A 16,829-nucleotide genomic window follows, 5' to 3' on the forward strand; every position below is an offset into this window, starting at 1 on the left:
CCTTATTCCCATGTTTTTCAATAATTTCGTAGAATATACTTGACTGCTTATTTGTGTGCTTATTGGTCGTTCATAAGGGTAAAACTGTTTTTCATGCGTATGAGCGTAGCGAAGGAGCATGACATTACCTTTTATCAGGTTTCCAGACCAAGCTTCCGCAAGCGCCAAAGTCTTTTTGCTTACGGTGCAGAGCCATGAAATTTTCTACCTATATTTTCCCAAAGATCTTCTTTGTTAAAAAAAAAAAACAATTTAGAAAAACAACTTTCCCATTGAAAGCATCGTAATACAGAAAAAAATACTGCCTGGGGAAAGAAAACACGCCCCCCGTTTGGGAAATCCTGGATCCGCCCCGTCCATTGCTTGTTACCAAGATTATGTTAACAAATACTGAGAGTAATTACCAATATTGTCCAGTGCCTCTAAGCGTCACTGGTTGACGGAAACTGACACTATAACTTTAATAAGAAGCCACTATTATTACACGGTGCACGCTTTTTGATCTAACATTATTCTTGGTTAGTCCAACATTTTGATAACAGTCAAATGTAAATGCACCTAAGACACACTTCCCAAGCTCATAGCCCACAAACTTCATACATAGCTATAGATCTGTAAGTAGATCGCATCACTTTAATGACATCGTCGATTACCTAATACTTAATATTTTAAAAACATGTTTCCTGTTATTACACAAGCAATATTATAAGTCCTATGAAAGGGCTTCAACACACATAAAATATGCGTTGAGTAACCCATAGTTTGAACTTGTCTTTCGGTCAAAACCGGAAGTTAAAGTAAAATAGAAATATTCTCCGGCCTAGTTTGAACTTGAACATGGTTTCTCTGTTGGTGCGTTCGTTTAGCTTCCCTGGGTCGACCCCGACGTACGTGTGGCGGTTTTTTCCCCTAGGACGAACGTGTGCAGATAATTACCCACGTTCGTCCTTTAAAAAAAAACTGCCACGCACCGGGGTAGACCCAGGGGAGCTAAACGAACGCACCCTGTATGAGATAGGCCTTCCAATGACACCTTTATCTTCAACAGCGCCCTCTCGTGACAACTTGAAAGTGCACTGTTTTGCGAGGAAAAAATCTGACAAGTTCAAAAAGGGTCGAAATTAACACACAACCATTAATCTCAAAATCTGGCTAGCTATGGCGTCAGGTTTCTTATAAGGCTTTATAAAAAAATCATTTTTCAAAATTTCAAATCGTTAGAACCATATAATTAACTTTCCTAAAAGACAAGTTTGTCCTCATTACCTACGTTTCACCAACTCTGCTTATTTCTACCAAAACGCATTTTGTGTCAAGAGTATATTATTGTTATACTCATGGTGTTACCACAAACCAAATAGTGATTTGTGATATAAGAATATTTTTAGTTTTCTTAAATAGTTATTATGATTTTGTGAAATTTTAGAAATACAAAAATAGACTTTGGCATTCAAAATCAGAGAAAATTTTAAAAACAAGTAAATCCCAAATATTTAAAAAGGTTTAAATAAATAAGTGTACCTTTTACCTATAAATGATTGGTCTTTAAAATATCTTCAAAATATAAAAATTGTTTTACATGTCTCAGAGCAAATGTTATTTTAAACCGTTTTGTAAATAAAGAGTAATGTTTTTCTGAGGGCAAACAAAAATAGGTACATCTGAACCCAATGAAGGCTTTGTATCAAGGGAAACTGTGAACTTTTACATACCACTAGCTACTTAAGGGAAGGTACACGTTTGGTAGTTGTCAAAGACCAGTCTTCTCACTTGGTGTATTCCAAGTTGCGAGAAAATGATGAAAGAAAAAACACCCTTGTTGGACGAATTTGTGTGCTTTCAGATAGGAAAAAAAAACTTCTAGCTAGAAGTCTGTTATTATTATAGTGAGAAATTACCTGTTTCTTAAAAACTATGTTACTTCAGAGGGAGTGGTTTCCTACAATGTTTTATACTACCAACAGCTCTCCAATGCTCGTTACCAAGTCAGTTTTTGTTTTGAGTAACTACCAAACGTGTACCTTCCATTTAAAGGTAAAGTTTAATATATTGGTAATTGCACTTGAAATTCATTGCAATAAAAACTTTTGGTTAGAACATTCATCAGCTTTAGTATAAAGCATTTTGAGAATTATTTCACTTTGAAGTTATGTGGTTTTTGTAAAAAGATTTGTTGTTTTTTATGCCAAAAACTTGAATCTGAGAAGCATTACTGTCAGTAATGCTTCTCAGATTGTGTATTCCACTAACGGATTATTCTTCTTGCGTGGACATAACACCTACAGATTTTCAGCGATATCTCTAAAACACGATCACCTTTTGAAGTGAAGTTTAAAGGCAGTGGGTGGACACTATTGGTAATTACTCAAAATAATTATTAGCATAAAACCTTTCTTGGTGACGAGTAATGTGGAGAGGTGTATAGTATAAAACATTGTGAGAAACGGCTCATTCTGAAGTAATGTAGTTTTCGAGAAAGAAGTAATTTTTCACGAATTTGATTTCGAGATCTCAAGTTTAGAATTTGAGGTCTAAAAATCAAGCATCTGAAAGCACACAACTTCGTGTGACAAGGGTGTTTTTTTCTTTCATTGTAATATTGCAACTCCGACGACCAAACAAGCTCAAATTTTCACAGGTTTGGTGTTTTATGCATATGTTGAGCATTGTTGAGATACACCAAGTAAAAAGACTGGTCTTTGACAATTACCAACAGTGTCCATTGTCTTTATACATGCTATTTTTGTAGCATATAAAACCAAAGGTATACCTAACTGTGAAAGCTTAGACTAATCGGTAACATGATGTACACACAGGTCTGAGCCCAGATTCCCTGCTAACCTGTGACGTACACAAAGGGGGCCAATTTCATAGAGCTGCTTAAGCACAAAATTAGTGTAAGCTAACAATCTTGCTTAGTAAAATTAGATAAACGGCCAAGACTCCACTCAATTATTATGCTAAGTAAACAACAGCTAAATACCAGTCACAGGCAATGTATGTGGCATGGAATTTTTGCCAGTAACATGTGTGAAATAAGCGTGCTATTTTCGTGCTTAAGCAAATTGTGTGCTTAGGCAGCTATATGAAATTGGCCCCCGATAAGCACAGATTCCACTGCTAACCACAACCACTGAAATTCAGGAGAGCAGAGCCAGAAATTTGGCCTGGGGATTCAGACCAAGAGGCCTGGAATTTCAATTTGGATAAGGGCATAGCCATTTTCATTTTGCAAAAGGCACCTCCATTAGAAAATCTTAAAGTCTATTGGTAACTTTTAAAGGGGCACCAAGGCAAAGACCGGGGGCAAGAGAGGCCATGGCCTCCATGTAATTGCAGGCCTGGACCAAGCATTACTTAGCGTGGTTCAAAGTGCGCATAACGCATTATGAACTGGAAGAGCAACTGCACCAGCCAGTGATACACCTGCTGAGTCGGCAACTGTAGTTGTCCCCAAGGCAAATTCGTTATATTTGGGGTCGACCTGTCAAAGAAAAACAAAAGAAATTGATGGAGACTTACATATATGATTTAGTAGAAGAATTGGATCAAAAACTAAGGCCATCTACCCTACTCATTATATAGTAAAAGGCATGATATTAAAGCCTTTTATTGAGTACATGGTATGACTCTAATTGACTTTTCAGACAATTTGATCACAATTCTTCAAATTTTTTCAAAGGACAAAAACATAAAGTAACAAACGAATATCATGTGCATGTAGCAAGTAACAATTTTTCACACAAATGTTTTTTTTTTTACCAAGTTAAAAAAGCCCATGGTGTCATTCGTTATGCAATCACACATCTTCAATCAATGATGTTGACATGCGTTTGAAACAGTCACATGTATAGCGGCATGCACGTAACATCAGAACTAAAAACACCATATATAATGGATTGGTCTACTGACAGCTATCAGAGTTTCTTATCTAAATTGGTCTGTCCAGGGCTCAAATTGTACACTTGACCACAGGCCAGGGGCAGTAGTATTAGTGTCAGGCCTGTAAACTCAAGACTGAACAAGTCCGGCAGTCTTGCATTTTTTAATTGAATAATAAATCCTCACTGTGCGTAATATCTTGGACAAAATAAAAAAAATTATATTCAAATGTTGACTTTGAGTCAGGTACAATATGGTTCATTTCTACTGAGTAATGAAGTATAATAGTGGATATGCATAGATAAATGAGAAGTAAAAATGCATGTTTAATAGCTGTGGAAGTTCGTTCTCGTTTTGATTCTGGTCTTGTAAACACAATTCTGGTCCAGCAACAAGTGGTCTAATGGCGCCCAACCTGCCGGGACCATCCATACATGAGCTGTGGGGTCACTGGTTCTAATCCCACTCGGGGGCAATTTCTGTCTTTGTTCAATACAAACTTAGTCAATTACGTGTCATGGCCTAGCGGTTAAGAGCAACGGACTTAAGCTCTGGTGTTTCTGATCAGCAGAGTGTGGGTTCAGGTTCCTGTCGTGACACGTGTGTCCTTAAGCAAGACACTTTACCATGATGCTTCGTCCTTCAGATGGGACGTAAAGCCAGTGGTCCTGTGTGTTGTGTAACACACCTTAAAGATCCCAGTGTACTTATCGAAAAGAGTAGGGGTTTGCCCCAGTTTTCCTGGCTTGATCGGTGCATATTTCGCCACAGCACCTTGAAGAACCGGTGCTAAGTCAAAGGAGCGCATGTAGATCTCAAACTTCAAACATAGTCCCACTTATACCTTGCAGGGAAATACTGAATTTTGAAGAGCCGTGAGCATCACTGAGTGACAGATACACGCGCTTTAAGTAAGAAGCCACTAATATTATTATTATGATTATTATTAATTAGCAGCTGAAAAATACAATGGATTGAGTGACTTACATCTTGTCTTATTTGATAGAAGGTGTTGACGTAGGCTCCGCCCCCTAGGAGCCCCTCAAATATAATGATGGCAAAGACAATGAAGATGGTTGGCATGAAGGCAAAGTAAGCAACGGTGAACATCAAGATCAGGACACACCACTGAGGAATTCAAGACAATAGTAAAGATTGGGATCAAATGAATACATTTCTTTACCCCGTTGAAACGATTTATTGTAATTATTAGCAGACAAGAACACCCGATTCCAGATGCAGGCGTTTCTGTTCACCAGAGTTCTGGCAGCTAAGTCAACAGTTGTGGGTAAGATTTGTGTTTTTTGTAATTTGTTTTAGGGTTTTTGTTGTACAATTTGTCATGTGCCTTTGAAAGCCTTCTCTGGAATTGGCGCATAATAAATAAAATTATTTGTATTATTGTTAATCCTATCCATGACACTCAGTGTGTCCTTGAGCAAGATGCTTTACTATAATTGCTTCTCTTCACCCAGGGGTAAAAATGGGTACATGAGAGTAGAGGTTGATATTGTACTTGAAAATCCTTTCGAGTGCCACATCAGCCCAGGGTTGCATACTCCCCAGGAATTGGCCCGTCAACCAGAGCGCTATGTATCGCATCGATAAGTTATTGTAAAATGCGCTATTCAAGGACTATTTATTAATAAGGGAATAAAAGGGTAGCGACAAGTTATTTAAACAGACATTTAAGAACCAGTCAGTACTCTTTTATTCCCATTCATAAATGTCCTTTTGTTAAAAGGTGAAACAGCTTCACAATTTTAGACAATCTGCCACTTGTTTCCTTTACGGTCTGGCGAACTTTGCAAATTTTCAAAATCTTTTGCGAAAATGTTTTGCATGTGGGGTGGTGTGAATACGCGCTTGTACACACACATTACGCGATGTTACTGCTAGCTATGAATTGCGTTCCGCATAAGTAAAGTTGGCGTACGTGAGCTTGCGCGCCCAACACGCCATCTGGCCTTAAATGTCCCTAGCTGTGTCTTGATCAGTCGTTTAAACAACCCCCACGTGACGTGCACTCAACCATTAGGAATAGCGAAACTGTCTAGGGTATTTATAAATGTTTTTTAATTAAATAACAATAACTCACTTGTAGAATAGGGAATATCCATAGCCACTTAAACTTCACAATATTAACAGATGACCTGGAAATAAACACTCCCAGCTGATATAAAACTTGAAACCTGACAAAGAAGCAACAAAGGGACATCCAATCAATAACCAATATAATAATTTTTTTATAATTTAGGGGGCTAATCCTCCTTACTCCCAGTTAAGATCTGAACTGCAAAGGACATTGTTCTACAATGTGTTCGATGAAGGCTACAACCTGTACGAGAAGCAGGCATGCAAGGGCGCCTTTGGCTCCCAGCCAAATCAACCCAATCTTAACATGTGAAGTGACAATCTCCTGCAAGGATTTATTTGTGATGCTTATTTTATTTTATTGTTATTTATTTATTGTCAATATCCAACAGAGGATAGCCACCTCTTACAGGTATCATTAAAAACTATGTATAAATATATATATATGTATACAAAAGTTGAAAATTACAGATGATACACAATAATGAATAAAAACATTATTTTCCATAGATAAAAATAGTACAACCAAACCTAGCCCTAGCGGTCTTACACTTTGGTATTATACTACAGAGGAATAGTCATTACCCGTTGCCAAAACATACGATTCGAACTGCCTCTAGCTACCGGGCACCCTCGGTTGTCTAGTTGGTAAGACACTGCTCTAGAATTGCAAGGGTCCTGGGTTCGAATCCCAGCCAATTAAAATGCCCGTGGTATTTTTTCACAGGACTCGGGAAAAGTACTGAGTATGGCAGTGCTAACACACATCGGTGTATTGGTTAAAAAACCAAAATTAATAAAGGAAGATTCCTATACATGTACAGGGTTAACCAAACCCACATAAAGCAGACAGTGGCAATGGGCTACACAAAACAAATAAAGGATCAATTTTAATATATCGACTGATTAAGTGACTGATTTACTGATTAAGGAAAGCAGTTGTCTCTTTGGTCTCTCTACGAGTGTCAATAACTTACCATCTATATTGAGCACTGTGTGACAGCCATATTCCTTTAAAGTAGATCAACTCCATCTGCAAAACATGAAGAGTAGAAATCCTGTTAAGGTAATGTGTCTTTTGATTTGCCCTAGCTGTCCTTTCTATTTTCAATTAAATTCAATGTACATTCATTTCAATGTACATTCATTTCAACATGTACATTGAATTGAATGTTTTCCCTTCTAGAGGGGGGTTTCATCCAAGAACCACTCTTCTCATGGGGCAGTTTTTGAGAGTGGTTTGTAGGTGATAGCCCTTAACAGGGACAAATATAACAAAATAAAGAGAACATTAGCGGATAATAGCGCCCTCTCACGGGAGAAACAAAAAAAGGGCACTAGATCAGAAGTCAAAAGGTGAAATTGCTCTGGATACAATGGTCAGCTTGAGAACGGGTGTATCAGGGATTGCTATCACAAACGGAAAACATTATTATTGTTATTCTGTTTCTTCTCCTGAAGACGAGCAAAGTATACTTTTTGAAACTTCAGAGCCAACACTCCCTCAAAAGAGATTTATTACATGGCTGTACCCTCAAGTTTACTTTTTATTCATACTTCATTCTTATTATTCACACCATGCAAAGCTTCAAACATCACTTATGACGGAGCATGGCAAACATAACCACCGAGAAAAGCCTCTTTAAAATTCAAGAGCGAGGACTTTTTGGGAAGAGAAACTCACCAAGCCTTGGTTGATGAAGTATTCAGCAAAGTAGACCAGAAACAACGGACCCATGTATTTCAGTAGATGCTAGAAAGATACAGAGGTCAAAGAAATCAAAATGCTGAATCCAATGTGAAATATTGAAAACCTACTGAACATATCCTAAGGCTGGTTCTTACTTCCTCCTGCATGTCCTGTGAATGCGATACGAATGTTGACGTCACAAATTTTCCACGAAATTTGAAGTGATTTCAGTTGTGCTCAACTCTCTTGTGAATTTCGCAGCGAAAACAGGAGTTGTGACGTCAAATTCGCATCGCATTTGCAGGATGTATAAACCGGTTAAGAGCACCGAATTCAAACTGTGGTGTTTCTGATAAGCAGAGTGTGAATTTGAATCCAGAGTCGTGACACTTGTGTCCTTAAGCAAGACACTTCAGATGGGACGTTAAGCCGTTGGTCCCATGTGTTACATGTACGTAACTTATGTAAAAGAACCCAACGCACTTATTGAAAAGAGAAGGTGCTATCAGAATTAGGTCTCATAATTCAAACGTAGTCCCACATCTTGCAGGAAACACTGTTTGTTACAGCGCCAGGAGTGTCACTGAGTGACGAATATTGAGCACTATATAAGAAGCCACAATTAATTATTGTTATTATGATAATGGGAAATTTAATTTATCATTAAAAGCCACAGTGGTTGATATTGAATGGTTAGACAGTAGGAGAGTTGTCATTGTCATGTGTAGATTTACAGAAACCACAATGCATCTTGAATTGTGACAGGAGGAGGGCTACTAAAAACAACAAAAGTCCTAAATTTCTTAAAATCAGGCATGCAAATGAGGAACTTAAACAATTTCAATGATTTTGTATAGTATTTGTAAAATTTTGAATGTTAAAATTTCGATTTAAAAACAAGAGGAAATCAGCTGATCCGAGGAAAAGTTGCATGCCTGCAGAGTCAAGACGATGTACATAAGTTAATTTTCACTGAAGGTAAATTCAAACTCAACATTTACCTTAATAAACTTGACCTTTTCTTTGACAGTGAGATGGCTGTCCTTGACATCCTTAGTATCGTCTTCTATGAGACATTGTCTATCCTCATTACAATGTATGGTATCCTGACTCTGTCTCATTGTAGGAGAGCTGACTAATATTCCCCAGTAACTAGGATCAAGAAGATATTATTCAATTCAAATCAATTCAAATTAATTTCACTTTATTATCAACGATAGGAAATTCATTTCGGGCTTTTATATCGAATTAAAAAATATTACACAAAATTATTTTACCATTAAACGGTACAAAAAAACACTACAAGCCACAAAAGTCTTTAAAGGGAAGGTACACGTTTGGTAATATTGTCAAAGAGCAGTCTTCTCACTTGGTGTATCCCATCATAACCATAAAATAACAAGCCTGTGAAAATTTGGGCTCAATTGGTCATCGAAGTTGTAAGAAAATGATGAAAGAAAAAACACCCTTATGGACGAAATTGTGTGCTTTCAGATAAGAATAAAAGACTTCTAGCTATAAGTCTTTTATTATTTTAGTGAGAAATTACCTTTCTTAAAAACCACGTTACTTCAAAGGGAGTCGTTTCCCACAATGTTTTATACTATCAACAGCTCTCCAATGCTTGTTACCAAGTCAGTTTTTAAGTTAATATTTGTTTTGAGTAATTACCAAATGTGTACCTTCCCTTTAAATATTATATATATATTGCATAAAAAGCTGGAAGTACAGACAATTGATTTTACAAAAATATTTCAGAAAATGATATCCATCAACCAAACAGCAGGCCTGGAATTTCATCTTTGAGAGGACACGGCAATTTTCATTTTGAAATGGGCACTTTCATGAGAAAAATCTTCTAATGGAAACTTTTGAAGGGGCACCAAGGCCAATACCAGTGCAACGGAGGGCAGACCTCAGTGAAACTCCAGGCCTGTCAAAACAATTTATATCGGACCAGCCGTCGATTTCACAAAACTCTTCCTAACTTAGGATTAATCTAGGACTGGTTACTCTTCCTAACTCGAGTTAGGATTAATCCTAATGTTCGTGAAACCGGCTGCTGGGTCCAAAAAAGTGTGGGCGACAGTATGACAGTAGAAAGGTTAAAGGCACTGCCGTCGATTTCACAAAACTCTTCCTAACTTAGGATTAATCTTATGACTTAGGAAGAGTCCCAACCCTGCACTGTAGCATGCCGACCTTAAGATTAATCCTAACTCGAGATAAGACGAGTCCTAACGCTTTGTGAAATCAACGGCTGGACACTATCAGTAATTTTCAAAGACCAGTCTTCTCACTAGGTGTATCTTAACATATGCATAAAATAACAAACCTGTAAAAATTTGAACTCAATTGGACATCGAAGTTGCACGAGAATAATGGAAGAAAAAAAACGTACCCTTCTTGCACAAGTTGTGTGCTTTCAGATGGTTGATTTTGATTCAAATATTTTAGTGAGAAATTACTTCTTTCTCAAAAACTATGTTACTTCAGAGGGAGCCGTTTCTCACAATGTTTTATACTATCAACAGCTCTTCATTACTCGTTACCAATGAGTTTTTATGCTAAATAATTGTTTTGAGTAATTACCAATAGTGTCCAGTGCCTTACAGTACACTATTAATTCAAACAAATTTCAGGGAGTGTATGGATGGCAAAGCATTGAAAAGGAAGGGAGGACATTTTCAAGGAAGTTACACTCAGTCCCTTCTCTAAGCCCCTTTTCTCCTTACCTTATAATCATTGATAGAGGAACAACCAGCATGACCAATAATGAATTCCTAGGACTCAGACCAGCCTCGGTCAACCCAGTGTAGGCGAGGAATCCGATCTCTAAGCCCCTTTTCTCATTACCTTATAATTATTGACAGAGGAACAACCAGCATGACCAATAATGAATTCCAAGGACTCTTCAGACCAGCCTCGGTCAAACCAGCGTAGGCGAGGGATCCCATCTTTTAGCCCCTTTTCTCCTTACCTTATAATCATTGACAGAGGAACAACCAGCATGACCAATAATGAATTCCTAGGACTCAGACCAGCCTCGGTCAACCCAGCGTAGGCGAGGGATCCGATGAAGCCGGCAGCTCCAGTACCAGATGACCAAGTAGAGACAACATTCCTGACAAAAAATATCAAGATGCCATGAATAGAAACCCGTCTTATTCCACTATTTCATTTATTAATTTCACAGGTAAAAATGCAAGTACAGACAATAGGAATGGTAAAGAGAACAAATACATGTACATACAATTAGGAGAGAGGGGGGGCGTTTCTCACAATGTTTTATACTATCAATATCCCTCTACTGATCGCTGACAAGTTGTTTATGCTAACAATTGTTTTGAGCAATTACCAATTATATCCAGTGCCTTGAACGGGATTATTGGGCCGAAACAACAAAGAGTCTTACTTTTCATAGAAGGCCATCAGACTGACGTAGGTAAATTCACCAAGGCCTGATGACACACTTGCAAACACCACCCCTGAAAGAAGAAATGCATAAAGTGATAAGTACGTAATTATTTCAACAAGTGGAGTCGATCAAATTGTAAAGTTGCGTGACCAGATTTTTGGTGAAAGAAATTTAGAACGTGTATTTGATTGTTGGGATGGGAACAAACTTTTGACAGATAACTCTGTTTCAAAATGAAAAACATTCAAAACCTTAACAATATGCCTCGAACATTGCACAAAATGTACGTGTAAAATGCCACAACTATTTGCACATTGCTAGTGGATGTACATCCCAACAATAGCTCATTTTAAAGTTTTTAGTTAACTCTCACGCTGCTTTCCAGGTTGTACACTGTCACCCCCTGACAAAGATATTAGAGAGTTTTTATTTTCAAAGACACAAAGGTTCTGCGTCATCTGCACATGCCTCGGCTTTGAGGACGGTCGTTCCTTAATTTCTACGACAGAACTTGGGATGAATCTGCGTTGTGCTGAAAACGACAACATTTGACTGAAAACTACTAACCGATTGGATGGTTCTGAGATGGTTATAACCGTCGAACCATCCGTCCAAGAAAACATAAAATCTCTATTGACAAACTAGTAAGACCACCACCATACAAATGTAGGGCAACTTAGGTTTAAGTTCCGCACTCGATCAATTTTTCTCTGTTCAACCCCAAATTTACCAATTCAATTTTTCTTGTGGTTTATTACTTGATAAAAATTTACAACAATTTCACTTTGAAGTAAAATATTAGTGATACTGTTATTATTTTTTTATTTTTTTTTTATTTAGTTTGACTCACCTAATAGGCTAAGAGCTAGCACATGAGAAAACGCAACAATGAGAAAACTGGAGACAGCGGTCACTATACAAATCCCAACCAAGATACTGAAACAAATAACAGTATTACAAAATGGGTAATAGAATTTACAAACAAATCTTCAGCCAGCTTCCCGCCAAACAGCTCAACTGACCAACTTATACCACATGTACATGTTGCATATTGCTTATTACCGAATTGTAGCCCTATATAGGACTCTTTCTCTGTACACAGGAACAGAGTCCTAACTATTGAGGCCCGTTTCTGGGGCGGAAAAATTTCACAGCTTCATAACTTAAATCGTGCGTCTTGCGTACACATGGCAGACTGTGATAATACAAACAAAAATGGGAATTCCTTAACGTTGGGAGCTGCATTATTTCATGAAAATGACGGATTTGTGAAGAATAACTTACGATCAAAACCCACCGCAGAAAAACATATGCTGCCATGGAATGTGAATCTGTTGAAATTGGTGCTTTCTTGCAGGTAAGATTTGAGTTATGAAGCTGTGAAAATTTTCCGCCCCAGAAATGTACCCTGATGTCCAGGACGTCACTGTAGTACAATACGAAAGTGTAAGGCCGCCAGGGCTAACCGAACTGTTGCATATTGCTTATTCCCGAAATTCATCTGTTGTTTGCTTATCCTGAAAATCACATGGAAATTTGGTTGGTAATCCTGTTTTTATCAAGGCAAAAAACTCATGCTAAGCAAAGTTTTGTGCTTAGCAGCTCTAAGAAATTGGTCCCACGTCATTGGTTGGACTTACTTGTATTGAATATAATCAAAGAACCATGGCGCTGACAACTTGATGAACAATGTTGGAAGAACATCGGCAAGCAGGACAGCCTGTACAGTACATGTAAAACAGAAAGTAACAAGTTTACAAATGTATAGACAATGTGACCTGTGACATCACATGTTTACAAAAGGGCCAAAGAGCCTGTACTTCCTGCAGGCAAAATTTGTACATGTAGCCTAATGGAATAAATCATATAAATCTTATATTTTATGGAGATTGCACTGTCCAATTCTTATCAACTTTTGATAAGATGAAAGGGGTCACACCTTAAAATTTGTCCAGCTTTTACTTTAATAATTGTTGGATTTATGTGGAAATTATGACACAAAATGTAAACTTTCCCATAGGACCTGTGCAGAATTGTGCCTGCCAGAATACTCATAGAATGTACAAGGTCACACTTATTGTAAACAAAGATCACATGGCCTATTGGCCCGTGTCAACAGTCCGATGTTAACCAAGTTACCATGGTGATTGGGTTTCAATTCTTACATTGTTCCTATTTCCTCTCATATTTTTTTTTTCTTGTGTTTAAATCAGCCTTTTTGACATTGCTGACAGAAAGAGATCACAGAATAAATTTGAAGGAGATGGTAAACAAATGATCCATTGTAGATTTGAGAGGAACACCTGCAATGGGTGAAACCCAAATCCACCAATCCACATTAACAAGGTTCTCCGCATGATTTTTCAAAACTGTTGCGGAACTTTGGATGTTTCAACGAAGCACGCTGAATCCCAACAAGGTCTTCAGAATGTTTTTTACCAAGTGTTTATCCGGAGCATATATATGGTTTTCTCTTTATTTCTTTTTGTGAAAAGAAACCAATAATAATTTGTGCGTGTCAGCCGAAATGTGCGCGTTTTGACACGCAATTTGTGTGTATTGGCCAGATACACAACATTGTGCATGGTGAGAATCCGCACATGCAAGGCTTTGTGCCAATGTGGGATTCCAACAGGGTGAAAAGGGGAACAGTGTTGATAAGTTTCATGATTAGTTTTTACCCCTGTAGAAACTGGATTGCAGTCAAATCGGTTGACACCTGTTGAGTTGGTGAGGTTGAACATAGCGTCTGGCTTGTCGATATCCTACAAAGATAGAATGAGTGAGAGAAGGATCAGGGGCCAATTTCATAGAGCTGCTTAGCACCAAAATTTGCTTAGCACCAAAATTTGCTTAGCATGAAATTTCTTTCTTGATAAAAACAAGATTACCAACCAAATTTCCATGTGATTTTTCACAATATGCAAGCAACAGCTGAATACCAGTAAAAAGTAATGTGCAACAAATGGAAATTTGGTTCGTAGTCCTGTTTATAAAAAGGAAGAAATTTCATTCTAAGCAAATTTTGTGCTTACAGGCTTTATGAAATTGGGCCCAGGAAATCGATATGAAACAGAATGTAAAAAACCGGGCCTGATACATGTACATCATGAAGGCAATGAAGGCGATTGCCTCCATGCCCCCTGGTCATTGCCTTGGTGCCCCTTGAAATGCTGCAGTAGACAATTAACAATTTCCTCATAGGGTGCCCTTTACCAAGGAGAAAATGCCTTGGTGCCCTTTCAAATACGAAGTATACCAGCCTGCAAAACCAAACAATCAAATCCAGCCAGTAAGGTAAGCTTGACTTTGATTAAAGAGTTCTCCTAGCAAGAATAGCTACATGTAGTACAGCCTTGTGCTTTTAGAGCCACTGGACACTATTGGTAACTACTCAAAATAATTATTAGCATAAAACCTTACTTGGTAACCAGGAGCTTTTGATAGTATAAACATTGTGTAAAAACGGCTCCCTCTGAAGTAACAAAGTTTTCGAGAAAGAAGTTATTTTCCACAAATTTGATTTTGAGACCTCAGAACTAGATAGTGAGGTCTCGAAATCAAGCATTAGAAAGCACACAATTTTGTGTGACAAGGGTGTTTTTTTCCTTTCTTAGGCCTATTATCTCGCAACTTCGACTACCAATTGAGCTCAAACTTTCACAGGTTTGTTGTTTTATGAATATATATTGAAATACACCAAGTAAGAAGACTGGTCTTCAAAAGGTGCCCATTGTCTTGAACTTTTGTTCACTTTTTCCGGTTTCACATTTTGATACTTCAATCATGCATGCGTCAAACATTTTTTTAATATTATTTGAAAATATAGGGATGCTTCATGTAGGTGTCCTGACAGACTTTACCAGTCAATGTTTTTTACTGTATATTTTGTGTATAAGAAGGTGTTTGTTTGGAAATTAAAAAAAAGTCAATCAATCAATCGATCATGTAACGTTTTAGTTTTCTATGTTTTTTGTAAAATCTGTAGATTTTGTGTATAAATAAAGTGTTTGCTTTAAAAAGTCAAAAATTCAATCAATCAGTCAATCAGTCAAACATGTCAAACAAACAGTCAATCAATCAATCAATCAATCAATCAACCAGTCAATCAGTCAATCAATCAATCATTCTATCTATTGATTACAGTATTTTTTACATACATTTTCAGGAACTGTTTCTTTGCTTCCCAAGATGTCATGTGCAGCGCTCAACATGATGACGTAGGCATAATTGTTACATAACCCAAGAAGCCTGCAAAAAGAAGACAATTGATGAAACAATTACGGACTGTATAAAATATGAACTGCACTGTAAAATGTAGATTACTGCATAAAATCGTATTTTATGTCTCGCAATTTTTTTAGCCAACCAATGCGCGCTTAGGCAGTATGTTCATTTGAGTCCATACTGATATTAAGGAATAATAATAATATTATATAATTAATGTTATTAACTTTTTATTTTTTACCCATACACCGATTAGCACTGTATACTCAGTACTTTCCCGAGTCCTGTGAAAAAAATATCACATGCATATAACTCGGGTTGGATTCGAACCCACGACCCTTGCAGTTCTAGAGCAGTGCCTTACCAACTAGTTGCCAGGTAGCTAGAGGCAGTTCGAATCCTAGTTTGGCAGTGGGTACTGCAACAGCCGGAGCTAAATTTGTTTGTTGCCCAAACAACATTGCAATGATTTGGTAAAAGAGCAGGCCAAGTTCATGATGACGGAATCTGATGGACAGAGCCAATCACAGCGGCAGGGGGACAATATATTGCAATGTCGCTTGGGGGAGAGAAAAAATCACGGCCGGGGGGGGGGGGGGGGTAATAAATTGGCACATGCTAGGGCGTTCCCCGGGGGTGGGGATATAATGGTGGGTGGGTTTAATATCCGGGTGAACGGATAATACCGACACCACACTTTCTTGTGATAGATAATAATTGATAAATAACAATGATAAATTAAAGAATCGCAGGATTTAGGCTATACAGGAAAATTTGTGTAACCATGACAGTAATGTCGGCCCCTCAACTCAACCGTCGACTTGTCTTGGCCTTCCGTCGAGTTTTCTCAAAGTCGAGTTGTCTGAACCGTTGAGTTGTCCGAACGGACGAGTTGTCTGACATTCCAACTAAGTTACCCTCCTGACCGGCTCGCCCCAGGACTTTATAAGGTCACCCCCTGACAAAACAAAGTCAAAGTCACCCCTATCCTCATCCCCTAGCAAAGTTACCCGCCCCCCCCCCCCCCCCCCAGCAGATGTTAGTTTGGAAAATAATTATTTGAAGGCTCCGTTTCCTTCTTATCCTCTAGAACTTTCCGCATGGCGCCACCACTTTTTCACTCATTTTTAGAAAAAGGGATATATCAATCAGGTAAATAAGTTCCTATATTATTTCATATCAAATGAAAAAGTGGTGGCGCCATACGGAAACTTTTCCATTGAAGATGTATACTGGGAATGGGATAGCCCCATAAATAGGTCCAATCCACTCCGTGTGGATTGGACCGATTTATGGGGCTAGGAATGGGATAGTGAAACCTGGTGAGTGGTGTAACTTACCAGAAAGCAACAAGATTTCTTATCTTCACTGTTTTGTTTTGGGTAAGATCAACAGGAACAGATTGTGGGTATATTACGTTATCCATTTGTTCTTCTTGAACTTCCGACATTTCTGAAGCCAGGAATAATCATGGAATAATCGTGGAGGTTTATAGTCAGTTACATACAATAATACAGT

General features: G+C 37.9%; 1 protein-coding gene across 1 annotated transcript; it reads right to left on the bottom strand.

Moving 5' to 3' along the window:
- Positions 1-601: 601 nt before the first annotated feature.
- Positions 602-16,820, bottom strand: LOC139954091 (battenin-like). Its single transcript, XM_071953762.1, has 13 exons — positions 16,652-16,820; positions 15,245-15,335; positions 13,766-13,849; positions 12,725-12,804; positions 11,935-12,020; positions 11,082-11,154; positions 10,647-10,790; positions 8,668-8,818; positions 7,661-7,729; positions 6,954-7,009; positions 5,981-6,074; positions 4,870-5,010; positions 602-3,484 (listed from the first exon to the last, which is right to left on the bottom strand). The coding sequence occupies exons 1-13, from the start codon at positions 16,759-16,761 to the stop codon at positions 3,368-3,370; spliced, it is 1,296 nt and encodes a 431-aa protein (XP_071809863.1). The 5' UTR covers positions 16,762-16,820; the 3' UTR covers positions 602-3,367.
- Between the last annotated feature and the right edge of the window lie 9 nt (positions 16,821-16,829).

Source organism: Asterias amurensis, chromosome 2 (genome assembly GCF_032118995.1).
Source record: "Asterias amurensis chromosome 2, ASM3211899v1".
NCBI lineage: Eukaryota > Metazoa > Echinodermata > Asteroidea > Forcipulatida > Asteriidae > Asterias > Asterias amurensis.

Excerpts from the sequence above, each read along its gene's own strand:
- LOC139954091 (XM_071953762.1), bottom strand. The coding sequence starts at position 16,761 with ATGTCGGAAGTTCAAGAAGAACAAATGGATAACGTAATATACCCACAA. Across the intron at positions 13,850-15,244 it reads AAGAAACAGTTCCTGAAAAT|GATATCGACAAGCCAGACGC; the intron begins GTATGTAAAAAA and ends CTATCTTTGTAG. Across the intron at positions 7,730-8,667 it reads AAAAGGTCAAGTTTATTAAG|CATCTACTGAAATACATGGG; the intron begins GTAAATGTTGAG and ends GTATCTTTCTAG.